At 48.8% G+C, this 16370-nt stretch overlaps 1 protein-coding gene across 4 annotated transcripts in view; it reads left to right on the top strand.

The window, feature by feature from the left end:
• Window positions 1-16106, top strand: part of LOC134360101 (proteinase-activated receptor 2-like) — a 52979-nt gene extending 36873 nt beyond the window's left edge. For 2 of the 4 annotated variants that reach the window (XM_063074180.1, XM_063074181.1), the window contains exons 3-4: window positions 10308-10419; window positions 12230-16106. In XM_063074180.1, the coding sequence (XP_062930250.1) occupies window positions 10397-10419; window positions 12230-13217 (1011 nt within the window). In that variant the 5' untranslated portion in view covers window positions 10308-10396 and the 3' untranslated portion in view covers window positions 13218-16106. The remainder of the gene's footprint in view (window positions 1-10307; window positions 10420-12229) is intronic. The other 2 variants (XM_063074182.1, XM_063074183.1) reach the window with 1 other exon arrangement.
• Window positions 16107-16370: the final 264 nt, after the last annotated feature.

The raw sequence follows: 16370 nt of genomic DNA, 5'->3' as shown, positions 1-16370 counted from the left end.
AATCCAGGGCAAAAATCAAAAAAGGGCCACATTTCAACATAATTGTACAAGGGCTAAGAGTGTTGTAAAAGCAAGCCTGAAGGCTTTGTGTGTCAATGCAGGGAGCATTCGTAACAAGGTGGATGAATTAAATGTGCAGATAGTTATTAATGAATATGATATAGTTGGGATCACAGAGACATAGCTCCAGGGTGACCAAGGATGGGAGCTCAACATTCAGGGATATTCAATATTAAGGAGGGATAGAAACATAGAAACATAGAAAATAGGTGCAGGAGTAGGCCATTCAGCCCTTCGAGCCTGCACCGCCATTCAGTACGATCATGGCTGATCATCCAACTCAGAACCCTTTACCTGCTTTCTCTCCATACCCACGATCCCTTTAGCCACAAGGGCCATATCTAATTCCCTCTTAAATATAGCCAATGAACTGGCCTCAACTGTTTCCTGTGGCAGAGAATTCCACAGATGGAATTCCATAGACATGAAAGAAAAGGAGGTGGGGTAGCATTGCTGGTTAGAGAGGAGATTAACACAATAGAAAGGAAGGACATTAGCCGGGAGGATGTGGAATCGATATGGGTAGAGCTGCATAACACTAAGGGGCAGAAAACGCTGGTGGGAGTTGTGTACAGGCCATCTAACAGTAGTAGTGAGGTTGGGGATGGCATTGAACAGGAAATTAGAAATGCGTGCAATAAAGGAACAGCAGTTATAATGAGTGACTTCAATCTACATATAGATTGGGTGAACCAAATTGGTAAGGCTGCTGAGGAAGAGGATTTCTTGGAATGTATGCGGGATGGTTTTTTGAACCAACATGTCGAGGAACCAACTAGAGAGCAGGCTATTCTAGACTGGGTATTGAGCAATGAGGAAGGGTTAATTAGCAATCTTGTCGTGAGAGGCCCCTTGGGTAAGAGTGACCATAATATGGTGGAATTCTTCATTAAGATGGAGAGTGACATAGTTAATTCAGAAACAAAGGTTCTGAACTTAAAGAAGGGTAACTTTGAAGGTATGAGATGTGAATTAGCTAAGATAGACTGGCAAATGATACTTAAAGGATTGACGGTGGATATGCAATGGCAAGCATTTAAAGATTGCATGGATGAACTACAACAATTGTTCACAAACAACAGGAATTCTGCAGATGCTGGAAATTCAAGCAACATACATCAAAGTTGCTGGTGAACGCAGCAGGCCAGGCAGCATCTATAGGAAGAGGCGCAGTCGACGTTTCAGGCCGAGACCCTTCGTCAGGACTAACAATTGTTCATCCCAGTTTCAAAAGAATAAATCAAGGAAGGTAGTGCACCCGTGGCTGACAAGGGAAATTAGGGATAGTATCAATTCCAAAGAAGAAGCATACAAATTAGCCAGAAAAAGTGGCACACCTGAGGACTGAGAGAAATTCAGAGTTCAGCAGAGGGCTTAATTAGGAAAGGGAAAAAAGATTATGAGAGAAAGCTGGCAGGGAACATAAAAAGTGGGATGAACAATCCCAGTAAAAGCTCTTATAGATATGTGAAAAGAAAAAGATTGGTTAAGACAAATGTAGGTCTCTTACAGTCAGAAACAGGTGAATTGATCATGGGGAACAAGGACATGGCAGACCAATTGAATAACTACTTTGGTTCTGTCTTCACTAAGGAGGACATAAATAATCTTCCAGAAATAGTAGGGGACAGAGGGTCTAATGAGATGGAGGAACTGAGGGAAATACATGTTAGTAGGGAAGTGGTGTTAGGTAAATTGAAGGGATTAAAGGCAGATAAATCCCCAGGGCCAGATGGTCTGCATCCCAGAGTGCTTAAGGAAGTAGCCCAAGAAATAGTGGAAGCATTAGTGATAATTTTTCAAAACTCTTTAGATTCTGGATTAGTTCCTGAGGATTGGAGGGTGGCTAATATAACCCCGCTTTTTAAAAAAGGAGGGAGAGAGAAACCGGGGAATTATAGACCGGTTAGCCTAACATTGGTGGTGGGGAAAATGCTAGATTCAGTTATCAAAGATGTGGTAACAGCACATTTGGAAAGCGGTGAAATCATCGGACAAAGTCAGCATGGATTTGTGAAAGGAAAATCATAGAAACATAGAAACATAGAAAATAGGTGCAGGAGTAGGCCATTCGGCCCTTCGAGCCTGCACCGCCATTTATTATGATCATGGCTGATCATCCATATCTGACGAATCTCATAGAATTTTTGAGGTTGTAACTAGTAGGGTGGATAGGGGAGAACCAGTGGATGTGGTATATTTGGATTTTCAAAAGGCTTTTGACAAGGTCCCACACAGGAGATTAGTGTGCAAACTTAAAGCACACGGTATTGGGGGTAAGGTATTGATGTGGATAGAGAATTGGTTGGCAGACAGGAAGCAAAGAGTGGGAATAAACAGGACCTTTTCAGAATGGCAGGCAGTGACTAGTGGGGTACCGCAAGGCTCAGTGCTGGGACCCCAGTTGTTTACAATATATATTAATGACTTAGACGAGGGAATTAAATGCAGCATCTCCAAGTTTGCGGATGACACAAAGCTGGGCGGCAGTGTTAGCTGTGAGGAGGATGTTAAGAGGATGCAGGGTGACTTGGATAGGTTAGGTGAGTGGGCAAATTCATGGCAGTTGCAATTTAATGTGGATAAATGTGAGGTATCCACTTTAGTGGCAAGAACAGGAAAACAGATTATTATTTGAATGGTGGCCGATTAGGAAAAGGGGAGGTGCAATGAGACCTGGGTGTCATTGTACACCAGTCATTGAAAGTGGGCATGCAGGTATAGCAGGCGGTGAAAAAGGCGAATGGTATGCTGGCATTTATAGCAAGAGGATTCGAGTACAGGAGCAGGGAGGTACTACTGCAGTTGTACAAAGCCCTGGTGAGACTACACCTGGAGTATTGTGTGCAGTTTTGGTCCCCTAATCTGAGGAAAGACATTCTTGCCATAGAGGGAGTACAAAGAAGGTTCACCAGATTGATTCCTGGGATGGCAGGACTTTCATCTGACAAAAGACTGGATCAACTAGGCTTATGCTCTCTGGAATTTAGAAGATTGAGGGGGGATCTTATTGAAACGTATAAAATTCTAAAGGGATTGGACAGGCTAGATGCAGGAAGATTGCTCCCGATGTTGGGGAAGTCCAGAACGAGGGGTCACAGTTTGAGGATAAAGGGGAAGCCTTTTAGGACTGAGATTAGGAAAAACTTCTTCACACAGAGAGTGGTGAATCTGTGGAATTCTCTGCCACAGGGAACAGTTGCGGCCAGTTCATTGGCTATATTTAAGAGGGAGTTAGATATGGCCCTTGTGGCTAAAGGGATCAAGGGGTATGGAGGGAAGGCTGGTGCAGGGTTCTGAGTTGGATGATCAGCCATGATCATACTGAATGGCGGTGCAGGCTCGAAGGGCCGAATGGCCTACTCCTGCACCTATTTTCCATGTTTCTAAAACTTCCGTGGGGAGTTTGTAAAGTGGAAAAGCCTTTGCATTGAGGCAGTCCCACTCTCTCTACCTCGGAAGTCCGGGTCCAGTGGTATGAGTAGTCGTCACAACTGGGGACTTCCTCGGTTGCAAGGGATGACCAGGACTTCATCTGGGCCTCATCACGCCCTTCACTCTCCACCAAGATCTGCAGAACCACCTTCCTGGCCGTTGGATCTCACTGTAGTTCTCATCCACCCAGTCTACTGGTGCTGACTGCATAGGATAGGACAGGCATATCCCTACCCCATCGGGGCATGAGGCCAGCTGGCTACCTTCACCCAGTTTAGCCCACATGTCCAAGCAGTGGCCGCTGTCACACGCAAACAGCTACTTGGAGCCACGGACGAGAGCTGAGTGTCTGGTGGGGACCGAAGGTGAGTGAGCTGCCCCAGAATGGATATGACAAGCCCCCTTCACCAGAGGTGCTACCTCTCCCTGGACACCCCACACACCCCATATCGTAAGCTATTCCCAATGCAACAAGTCCACCCTGATCTCAAACACAAGAGAGCTGCAGATGCTGGAAATCCAGAGCAACACACACAAAATTCTGGAGGAACTCAGCAGGTCAGGCAGCTCCTATGGGGGGGGGGCGGGGGGGAATAAACAGCTGACGTTTCTGGCTGAGACCCTTCATCAGGAAGGTGGGGGAAGAAGCCAGAATAAGAAGGTGGAGTGAGGGGAAGGTGTGCAAGCTGGCAGGTGACAGGTGAGACCAGGCGAGGGGATGGTGTGTAAGCTGGCAGGTGACAGGTGAGACCAGGCGACGGGAAGGTGTGCAAGCTGGCAGGTGACAGGTGAGACCAGGTGAGGGGATGATGTGCAAGCTGGCAGGTGACAGGTGAGACCAGATGAGGGGATGGTGTGTAAGCTGGCAGGTGACAGGTGAGACCAGGTGAGGGGAAGGTGTGTAAGCTGGCAGGTGACAGGTGAGACCAGGCGAGGGGAAGGTGTGTAAGCTGGCAGGTGACAGGTGAGACCAGGCGAGGGGAAGGTGTGTAAGCTGGCAGGTGACAGGTGAGACCAGGCGAGGGGAAGGTGTGCAAGCTGGCAGGTGACAGGTGAGACCAGGCGAGGGGAAGGTGTGATAGCTGGCGTTTGACAGGTGAGACCAGGTGAGGGGAAGGTGTGTAAGCTGGCAGGTGACAGGTGAGACCAGGTGAGGGGAAGGTGTGTAAGCTGGCAGGTGACAGGTGAGACCAGGCGAGGGGAAGGTGTGTAAGCTGGCAGGTGACAGGTGAGACCAGGCGAGGGAAGGTGTGTAAGCTGGCAGGTGACAGGTGAGACCAGGCGAGGGGAAGGTGTGCAAGCTGGCAGGTGACAGGTGAGACCAGGCGAGGGGAAGGTGTGATAGCTGGCAGGTGACAGGTGAGACCAGGTGAGGGGAAGGTGTGTAAGCTGGCAGGTGACAGGTGAGACCAGGCGAGGGGAAGGTGTGCTAGCTGGCAGGTGACAGGTGAGACCAGGCGAGGGGAAGGTGTGCTAGCTGGCAGGTGACAGGTGAGACCAGGCGAGGGGAAGATGTGCAAGCTGGGTGAGAGATGGGGATGAAGTGAGAAGTGACGTTCATTTCGGATAGAGATGAGGAGGTACTTCTTTAGCCAGAGGGTTATGCATGTGTGGAATTAATTGTCACAGATGAGCTGTGGAGGCCAAGTCATTCAATATATTTAAAGCGAAGATTGATAGGTTATTGATTAGTCGGGGCATCAAAGGTTACAGAGAGAAAGCAGGAGAGTGGGGTTGAGAGGGATAATAAATCAGCTATGATAGAATGGAGGAGGAGATTCAAGGGGCTGAATGGCCTGATTTGTCTCCTATGTCATGGTCTTATGTTAAGGATCATCATTTATAGAGGAAAGGGTTGGCTTGTGAAGTAGAAAGACAAACTATGGGAGCTCCCCAACAGGTCCATGGGGAGATGTAGAGAGTCGGCCCCCATTCTGGCAACCTTTCATCAGAATTGTGCCCACACACTATTTCCCCAACTTTAGTGAAGGGCCTCGGGCCGAAATGGGTGACCGTTCATTCTCCACAGGCGCTGCCTGGCCTGCTGAGTTCCTCCAACATTCTGTGTCTTGCTCTGGATTTCCAGCATGGGCAGAGTCTCTTGTGTTTGTGATTTGCTGCAGCTTCTGTTTTTATTCTACATTCCTGCCACTGTTCCTCTGTCACTTACTGAGCACTCCAGCATCGCATGCTTGAAGCAAGTGGTTGTACTTTAAATGTTCTTGCTGAAGAAGGGCGCTACAATAGAGTGGAGAGACTGTGAGATCTCAAGGCCTGGAGTCATGAATTCAACCAAACCACCAACTTCTTGGGAGGAATTTAGTATCTCTGGTAATGAAATAATATATGGAGGGTTGTGAACCTGCAGTAGTCGTACTGGTTCAGTAAGATCATGAGTACAGCCCTTACACATCCTGCACCCTCTCTGATCAGACTCACACCAACGGTCTTTGTATGGCATTGATCAAAGTCTCACTCTCTCTGTTAAGGAATATAGGCCATTTGCCCATCGAGTCCGCTCCGCCATTCCATCATGGCTGATTTATTATCCCTCTCAACCCCATCCCCCTGCATCCTCACCGTAACCTTTGACACCCTGATTAATCAAGAACCTAACAACCTCCGCTTTAAATATAGTTAATGAATTGGCCTCCTCAGCCAACTGTGGCAATGAATTCCACTGGTTCACCACCTTCTGGCCCAAATTCCTCCTCATCTCTCTTCTAAAAGGACATCCTTCTATTCTGAGGCTGTGCCTCTGGTGCTAGACTCCGCACAATAGGAAACATCCTCTCCACATCCACTCTGTCTTGGCCCTTCAATATTTGACAGGTTTGAATGATATCACCCCCACCCACCCCCATTCTACTAAACTCCAGTGAGTACAGGCCCAGAGCCATCATGAATTAACCCTTTCACGCAGACACGAGGAAATCTGCAGATGCTGGAAATTCAAGCAACACACACAAAAAATGCTGGTGAACGCAGCAGGCCAGGCAGCATCTCTAGGAAGAGGTACAGTCGACGTTTCAGGCCGAGACCCTTCGTCAGGACTAACTGAAGGAAGAGCTAGTAAGAGATTTGAAAGTGGGAGGGTGAGGGGGAGATCCAAAATGATAGGAGAAGACAGGAGGGGGAGGGATGGAGCTAAGAGCTGGAAAGTTGATTGGCAAAAGGGATACCAGGCTGGAGAAGGGAGACGGTCATGGGACGGGAGGAGAAAGGGGGGGGAGCCCGGCGGGCGGAGACAGGCAAGGAGTTATAGTGAGAGGGACAGAGGGAGAAAAAAGAGAGAGAGGAAAAAAAGAGGGGAAAAAATATAAAAAATATTAAATAAACAAATAAGGGATGGGGTGTTAAGGGGAGGAGGGGCATTAACAGAAGTTAGAGAAGTTAATATTCATGCCAATATTCCAAGTTCCATTCCCATTCTGACATGTCTATCCACGGCGTCCTCTACTGTCAAGATGAAGCCACACTCAGGTTGGAGGAACAACACCTTATATTCCGTCTGGGTAGCCTCCAACCTGATGGCATGAACATCGACTTCTCTAACTTCCGTTAATGCCTCTCCTCCCCTTCACACCCCATCCCTTATTTGTTTATTTAATATATTTTTAATTTCCCCCCTTTTTTTCTCTCTCTTTTTTCTCCCCCTGTCCCTCTCACTATAACTCCTTGCCTGCTCTCCACCCTCCAGGCTCCCCTCCCCGCTTCTCTCTCTCCCCACGCTTCCCGTCCCATGATCCTCTCCCTTCTCCAGCCTTGTATCCCTTTTGCCAATCAACTTTCCAGCTGTTAGATCCGCCCCTCCCCCTCCTGTCTTCTCCTATCATTTCGGATCTCCCCCTCCACCTCCCACTTTCAAATTTACTAACTCTTCTTTCAGTTAGTCCTGATGAAGGGTCTTGGCCCGAAACGTCAACTGTACCTCTTCCTATAGATGCTGCCTGGCCTGCTGCTTTTACCAGCATTTTTTGTGTGTGTTGCTTAACCCTTTCACTCCATATAACCATATAACAATTACAGCATGGAAACAGGCCATCTCGGCCCTTCTAGTCCATGCGAACTCTTACTCTCACCTAGTCGCACTGACCTGCACTCAGCCCATAACCCTCCATTCCTTTCCTGTCCATATCGCTATCCAATTTTACTTTAAATGATAATATCGAACCTGCCTCTACCACTTCTGCTGGAAGCTTATTCCACACAGCTACTGCTCTCTGAGTAAAGAAGTTCCCTCTCATGTTAACCCCAAACTTTTGCCCCCAACTCTCAACTCATGTCCTCTTGTTTGAATCTCTCCCACTCTCAATGGAAAAAGCCTATCCACGTCAACTCTATCTATCCCCCTCATAATTTTAAACACCTCTATCAAGTCCCCCGTCTACTTTCTATGCTCCAAAGAATAAAGACCCAACTTGTTCAACCTTTCTCTGTAAGTTAGCTGCTGAAATCCAGGTAACATTCTACTAAATCTTCTCTGTGCTCTCTCTATTTTGTTGACATCTTTCCTATAATTTGGTGACCAAAACTGTACACAATACTCCAAATTTGGCCTTACCAATGACTTGTACAATTTCAACATTACATCCCAATTCCTATACTCAATGCTCTGATTAATAAAGGCCAGCATACCAAAAGCATTCTTCACCACCCTATCCACATGAGATTCCACCTTCAGGGAACTATGCACCATTATTCCTAGATCCCTCTGATCTACAGCATTCTTCAATGCCCTACCATTTACCATGTATGTCCTATTTTGATGAGTCCTACCAAAATGTAGCACCTCACACTTATCAGTATTAAACTCCATCTGCCATCTTTCAGCCCACTCTTCTAACTGGCCTAAATCTCTCTGCAAGCTTTGAAAACCTACTTCATTATCCACAATGCCACCTATCTTAGTATCATCTGCATACTTACTCATCCAATTTACAACCCCATCATCCAGATCATTCCCGGGATCATCCTTGTGAACTTCCTCTGCACCCTCTCCAATGCCAGCACATTTTTTTCTTAGATGAGGGGTCACAAGGGGAAACTACTCACAATACTCCGTGTGGTCTGACGAATGCCTTTTGTCAGTGCCCCGTGTTTCCTCCGTCGGCATCTCATTTACCGCACACTGAAAGTTGGATTGTCCTTTACCTCTCTGAGAGCAGCTCCGCTGCTGATGGGATTCTTTGTCTCACCCTCCACTTTCAGCTGCCTATTGCTCAGTGATTAGATAAGATATATTTATATTCACGTGTACATCGAAACGTCAGTGAAATGCTTTGTTTGCATCATGGACCAACACAGTGCTCGGGGCAGCCCTCAATCATTGCCACGCTTCAGAGCATGCCCTCAAGTCAACAACCCAAACCCACAGGTCTTCGGAATGTGGGGGGAGCTGGAGAACCTGAAAGAAATCCACATGGTCACGGGGAGAGGGTAGAAGCTCTTTACAGACAGCGGTGGGAATTGAACCCCGATCACTGGTGCTACAAAATGTTACACTGACTGCTATGCTATCATGCTGCCCCAGAAACCAGCAATGTTTTATAAGAAACAGAATCAGGAGGTAATCACTCAGCCCCTCGCGTTTACTCCACTGCCACAGACCTTCTACCACAGCCAACATTATCCCCGTCTCCTCCAACCTGTACTCGCTGGCGCTTAGAAGAATGAAGGGGGGGATCTAAGTGAAACCTGGTGAATATTGAAAGCCCTACATAGAGCGGACATGGAGAGAATGTTTCCTATCATGAGGGTGTCTAGGGCCAGCGGACATGGAGAGAATGTTTCCTATCTTGGGGGTGTCTCAGGCCAGTGGATGTGGAGAGAACGTTTCCTATCGTGGGGTGTCTCGGGCCAGTGGATGTGGAGAGAACGTTTCCTATCGTGGGGGTGTCTCGGGCCAGTGGATGTGGAGAGAACATTTCCTATCGTGGGGTGTCTCGGGCCAGTGGATGTGGAGAGAACGTTTCCTATCGTGGGGTGTCTCAGGCCAGTGGATGTGGAGAGAACGTTTCCTATCGTGGGGTGTCTCGGGCCAGTGGATGTGGAGAGAACGTTTCCTATCGTGGGGTGTCTCAGGCCAGTGGACGTGGAGAGAATGTTTCCTATTGTGAGGGTGTCTCGGGCCAGTGGACGTGGAGAGAATGTTTCCTATTGTGAGGGTGTCTAGGGCCAGTGGACATGGACAGAATGTTTCCTATCGTGAGGGTGTCTAGGGCCAGTGGACGTGGAGAGAATGTTTCCTATCATGGGGGTGTCTCCGGCCAGTGGACGAAGCTTCAGGATTGAAGAATCTCCTTTTTAGAACAGAGATGAGGAGAAATTTCTTTAGAGAGTGGCGAATCTGTGGAATTCATTGCCACAGGGGCCAAGTCATTAGGTATACTTAAATGGGGTTTGATAGGTTCTTGATTAGTCCGGGTGTAAAAGGTGATGAGGAAAAGTCAGGGGAATGGGGTTGAGAGGGATAATAAATCAGCCATGATGGAATGAAGGAGCCAACTCGATGGGCTGAATGGCCTAATTCTGCTCCTAAGTCTTATGGTCTTATTGTTTAATGGCTATAGGCTTATCAACCTGTGTTTTGTAGGAACACAAAAACTGAGAGCGTGGGCAGATAAAGTTCCAAATGTCCAGGGTGGAGAAATTCCTCCACATCTCAGTTCTGAGAGGCCTTTCCCTTATTCTCAATCAGTTCCTGATCCTACATTCCTCAGTCAGGGAAACACGCTTTCTGATCCCAGCCTGGCAAACCTGGATGAACTTTGTCAATTTTGATGCCATCTCCTCTTCTTTTTATACCCTAGAGAATACAGACCCAGTTAACTCACTCGCTCCTTGTACGGCAAACCCACCATACCTACAGCCAGTCTGGTGAACCGCTGACATTCACTCCATGGCAAGTTCATCCTCTCTTGGGTAAGGAGAGCACAATTATTCACAATACTCCGGGTGTGGTTTAACAATGCACCTGTAGTCACTCACAAACTGCTGGAGGAACTCAGCAGGTCAGGCAGCATCCACGGAGGACAATAAACAGCTGATGTTTCAGGCTGAGACCCTTCATCAGGACTGGAAAGGAAGGGGGCAGAAGCCAGAACAGGCCAGGGTGGAGAGGGAGATATACAAGTTGTCGGGCGATAGGTGACACTAGGTGAGGGGAGTAAGAAATTGGGAGGCGATAGTTGGAAGAGGAAAAGGGCTAAAGATTTCTCTAACTTCTAGTAATTCTTCACCCGCTCCTCCCTTTCTCCATTCGCAATTCTGGCTTCCCTTGAATACCTTCTCTTTTTCCTCACCTGCCCATCACCTCCCTCTGGTGCCCCTCCTTTCTGTTCTCCCAAGATCCACTCTCCTCTCCTATCAACACTCCTCCTTCCTCACCCGTCATGTTGTACTGACCCTAGAGGGATCCAGTCCAACATGGTCTTTGCTTTCTGCACCACAATCAGTTCTCTGTCCACCTCAGTCCATCACACGTTTTCAGGTACTCTCACTCTGTTAACCAGTCTCCCGCGTGAGACCACCTGGAAATACAGATTCGCCACAGCCACCTGTTCCCCTTTATCTATCCCATTAACCTCTGCCTCAAAGGACTTCAGCAGAGTGGGGCTCACACTGGTCATGCTCCATTCCACACCGTACAGAATTCTGGGAGGTGATAATCAGGTTGTCCACTCTCTCAAAAACCACCTCTGTCAACGTTCTGGGTCCTTAGGCTATGTCAGATTTCAAGCCCACTACATCAAAAGTTCAAAGTTAATTTATTAACAAAATTAGTCTTTTTTTTAACCATATACTACCTTGAGATTCATTTCCTTGTAGGTATTTACAGGAAAAAAGAAATACAATAGAAGTTTATGATTTTTTTTTAATGGAAAGGAGGAATTTCTTTAGCCAGAGGGTGGTGTATCTGTGGAATTCATTGTCACAGACGGCTGTGGAGGCTTTCTGCATACTTAAGGCAGAGGTTGATACATTCTGATTGGCCAGGGCATGAAGGGATACGGGGAGAAGGCAGGAGACTGGGGCTGAGAGGAAAATTGGATCAGCCTGGCCAAATGGCCTAATTCTGCTCCTAGATCTCATGGTCTTATGGGAAAACTATACATAAACAGACAAACACTGACAAATGGGCAAAGTACAAAGATGACAAACTGAAAAAATACAAATAATACTGAGAATATGAGTTGTAAAGAGTCTTTGAAAGTGAGTCTGCAGGTTCAGAGTTAAGGTGAGTGAAGTTATCCATGCTGGTTCAAGAGCCTGATAGTTGTAGGGCAACTGGTGGTGTGGGACCCAAGGCTCCTGTACTTCCTGCCCACTGATGGTAGTGAGAAGAGGGCATGGCCTGGATGGTGGGGGTCCTTCATGATGGATTCCTGTGACAGTGCTCCTTGTAGATGTGATCAATGGCGGGGAGGGCTTTGCTCGTGGTGCACTAGGCTGTATCCAGCACTTCCTGTAGATTTTTCCATTCCTGGGCATTGGTGTTTCCGTACCAGGCCGTGATGCAGTCAGTTAGGAAGGGCAAACTCTTCTCCCATCTTGTACTTAGATGTCTGACCTCCTCCCCATTTCCCTTGCTCCCCCTCTGCAATTCCCTCACGCCCTCGCTTCAACTTCCCTGTCCTTGCTGGGCCCTTGCATGTCTCATACATTGGATGGGTTTTGTGTGTCGTCCGCAGGCGCAAGGTGATGTTTTAACTCCTCTGCCGTTCCCTTCCAGCTCGATGGCAGCGAGGAGCACGCCGCCGCCCGGGACGCTGAACGGGACAGACGCAGAGGGCTGTAACCTGACTGCTGGCCGGCTCGAGAAGATCATCCTCCCGGTGCTATACTCCATCATCATTCTCATCGGGTTGCCTGCTAACTTCACGGCACTCTGGGTGTTCCTGAGGCAATACCGAAAGCACGGCATCCTGGTGTACCTGTTTAATCTGGCGGCTGCCGACCTATTCAGCTGTTTCAGCCTCCCGCTCCGCGTGGCGCTGCTCCTGGGAGGCGATGGCTGGCAAGAGAGCTCGTCCATTTGTGTCGTCACCATGGTGGCCATCAACTCCACCTTCTACTACACGGTCAGCTGTAGCACCATGTTCCTTGCCTTCATCAGTGTCAGCCGCTACGCCATGATCGTCAAGCCCAACAGCAGATACCTCAACAAGTTCTACGACACGGGCTTCGCCCAGTGGGCCTGTGTCCTCACCTGGACCCTAACCATCATCCCCATCATTTTCCTCAACATCAACTACTTCTTCAGGGAAGTGAGGCTGGTGACCGGTGCTGCCTGCTACAACATCCAGCTGCAGTACGGCAAGAGGCTGTCGGCTAACGCCTTCGTGATGGTGGCGGTGATCTTCCTGGTGCTACTGGCCATGTTCGCCTTCTCGTACGCCTCCATCGCAGTGGAGCTGTGCAGCATGAGGAGGAAGAGCGGCAGCCAACGCAGCCGGCTCATCCACATCCGGGCGCAGCTCATCATCGTTGGGGCCATGATGGGCTTCGTGATTTGCCACCTGCCCTACCATGTCTACCAGATCGTCGCTGGCCTCCACCGGTTAAACGGCAGCGGCTGCGCTTGGCTGCTGCAGACGCACCACATCAAACTTGTCACCCTCTGGCTTGTCTCCCTCAGCAGTTGCTTGGACCCCATCCTCTACTTCCTCCTCTCTAAATCCTTCGTAAAGCGCGGGAGCAACAGAGAAAGGAGCAGTTAAGTTCACGTTCAAGTTTAATTATCATTCAGCCATACATGAATATAGCCAAAGGAAACAGCCTTCGTCCAGGCCAAGGTGCAAAACACACTACGAACAGCACACAGCACATATGGTTACAGCAACAGAAAACATACAGTCACAAAAAATAATCTAGCCCAAGTCCCCGAGTGGCAAGGCCTGTAGACTGATGGTGCGTGGATGTTGTCCTGGTCTAGCTTGTCCTTCCAGCAGGGCAGCACTGAGTGAACATCGGAGAGCGACTCTGAGCGAGCAGGGGAGGGCGATATCCAGCGAGCACTGCAGAGCGACAGGCAACCCAGCGGTCTGAGGCGACACAGCTCCCCACTGAAGCAATGAACTGGAGTTGCAGGATTCCACTTTACCAATGTCACAGCTCAGGGCTCATCAGGCCGACCCTCGCCAGCACCGTGCCAGAGGGTCAGCAATAACAGAGTGACTGTGATGGGCACTGGAACAATGATATCATCACGCCCTCAAGCAAACCTCCATTTTACCAAAACCAGGGACTGAAATTAGATGATTCAGAAATCAGGAAAGGAGGTCACGCTGTGTCTGTAAAGAATATCAGCTGGGATTGGGACTTTATATTAGGTGGTTGTATTGATGGTTGATCCTGACTCTTCGGACCGTTCCTACTGTTCCTCGAGATCATACCCGACCCCCATTATGTCAGCTTTGCCCAAATCCCCAAACCTGACCAGCTGTCTATAACTAGTGTACACGCGGTGTGTGGCGGTAGCGTAGCGTTGTCATGATTCCATTACAGCTCAGGGCGTCAGAGTTTGGAGTTCAATCCCAGCATCCTCTGTAAGTAATGTTGTACATTCCTTCCTGTGAACACGTGCGTTTCCTCTGGGTGCTTTGATTTCATCTCACACTCCAACACACACGGTTTGTGAGTTAATTGATCATTGTAAATTGTTCCACGATTAGGCTCACGTTAAACTGGGAGTTGTTGGGCAGTGTGGCTCCAAGGGCCGTAGGGGTCTATTCTGTGCTGTACCTCTAAATCAATGAATTAAACAATCAATCAATCGATCTCAGATTTAACCCTTGACCCAGTACATGTGAGTTCCAGATTCCCTCATTTATTATGTGTAGAAGTCTCTCTGAACTTCAGAACTGTAATCAGGTTTATTGTCATTGACATATGCCATGAAATTTCTGATTTTGTGGTTATTATGTTAGGCCCAGAATAGATCTTCAGAGATGTTCACTCTCAGGCAGTTGAAAGTGTTCACCCTTTCCTCTGCTCATCGCTGCGTGAGGACCAACTTCCCTTTCCTGAGTCCACGTGCAAAACCTGTGAATTCAAAGACTTTCTTCCCCTTCCCTGGGGTTTCTTAGCAACCACAATCTCTCTCAAAACTTTCACTTCCCTCTAATGCCTGAAAATTTGGATCAAGTCACTAATTTCATCTTCTAACTCGCCACGGTAGCGCAATGCTATTACAGCTTGGGGCAGAGTTCATATTTCAACTGTGGCACCGTCTGTGAGGGGTCTCTGCAAAGGTTTTCCACGGGTGTTCTGGGTTCCTCCCGTCGTCCAAAGATATACTGGGAAGTTTTATTGTCCTGTGATTAGGTTCGGGTTAAATTGGGGTTGTTGGGGTTGTGTGGCCTGAAGGGAGGGAAAGGTATACTCCATGCTGTTTCACCAAACAAATCAATAAACAACACCCCCCCTCCCAATCTGCAGAATTTCTCCTCCCTACCCCCGAGCTGGGTTCTAGGAGTCCTCAGAGAGCAAATTGAGAAAATCCATCCGCAACATTAACAGGGTGATGGGGCGACCAAGGAGGCAAGCTTACAGGAACTTCATTGATAGACAACCCTTCACTAAGATTTCAACAGAAAGATGAGAGATAGCATGGGGTAGTTTGCTCTTTGTAGCAGGTGGTGGGATAATTCCCCTGTAACATGCCCCACTGTGTGGGCTTTCCCCAGGGGTTTTGGTCACCTCCCTCCCACACCCAGTGATGCGCTGCTTCAAGATTCAAATTGATTTATCACGTGTACATTGAAACAGACGGTGAAATGCGTCGCTGCACCATCCTGTACTTCTTCTCCGTCCCAGCAGCCCTACTGGGCCAGGGGCTGCCGACAGCAACTCACCAGAGACCTCTGACCCGGGCCAGTCATTTACGTTGTCCCCAGGCGCAGTCCATCTTCAAAGCCACTTGCTTTGCCAGGGATGAGGTCCGTGCAGCTCCTGTTGCCCTTCCTGTAGCTCTGGCTATTTATGGGATGGGGCTGCTGGCCCTGTGCCCAACCCTCCTCCCTTCGAAGCCAGGCTTTGGACTGTCTATAGCTGAGTTACAGATGATCTGTATGGTGATTTCTATCCAAAGTTTAGAGTTAAGCAGACACAATAACTTTCATTGCAGGAATGTCCTCCACACACCCACACAATTCTGCCTCACTGAAATCGCACCGAGAGCTCAACTGGAAGAGTATTGAGATGAAAAACACGAGCATCCATGTTGGCATGTTAAGGTTCAGGACATTACTGATGCTGCTCCCGTTTCACAAACACAAGTCCTGACGAAGGGTCTCGGCTCGAAACATCGACTGTCCACTTCTCTCCACAGATGCTGCCTGAACTGCTGAGATCTTCCAGCATTTTGTGTGTGTTCATTAAACTTCTTGTGTTTATAATCAGGTCAGCATCTCGTTGCTGTTTCTGAACCTTGCTGAGAGTGAGTTTCATTTTCCCTTTCCCGTTCTGGTTCCCCCTTCACCCCCTCTTGTTCCCCCCTCACCTCCCTCTCGTTCCCCCACCCCCTCTCCTCACCTCCCTCTCATTCCCCCTCACCCCTCTCCTCACCTCCCTCTCATTCCCCCACCCCCTCTCCTCACCTCCCTCTCGTTCCCCCACCCCCCTCCTCACCTCCCTCTCGTTTCCCCCACCCCCTCTCCTCACCTCCCTCTCATTCCCCCACCCCCTCTCCTCACCTCCCTCACCCCCTCTCGTTCCCCCTCACCCCTCTCCTCACCTCCCTCTCATTCCGCCACCCCCTCTCCTCACCTCCCTCACCTCCCTCTCGTTCCCCCACCCCCTCTCCTCACCTCCCTCTCGTTCCCCCTCACCCCTCTCTTCACCTCCCTCTCATTCCCCCTCACCCCTCTCCT

This window comes from Mobula hypostoma, chromosome 21 (assembly GCF_963921235.1).
Source record: "Mobula hypostoma chromosome 21, sMobHyp1.1, whole genome shotgun sequence".
Classification (NCBI taxonomy): Eukaryota; Metazoa; Chordata; class Chondrichthyes; order Myliobatiformes; family Myliobatidae; genus Mobula; species Mobula hypostoma.
This window is presented reverse-complemented; position numbering and strand designations above follow the sequence as displayed.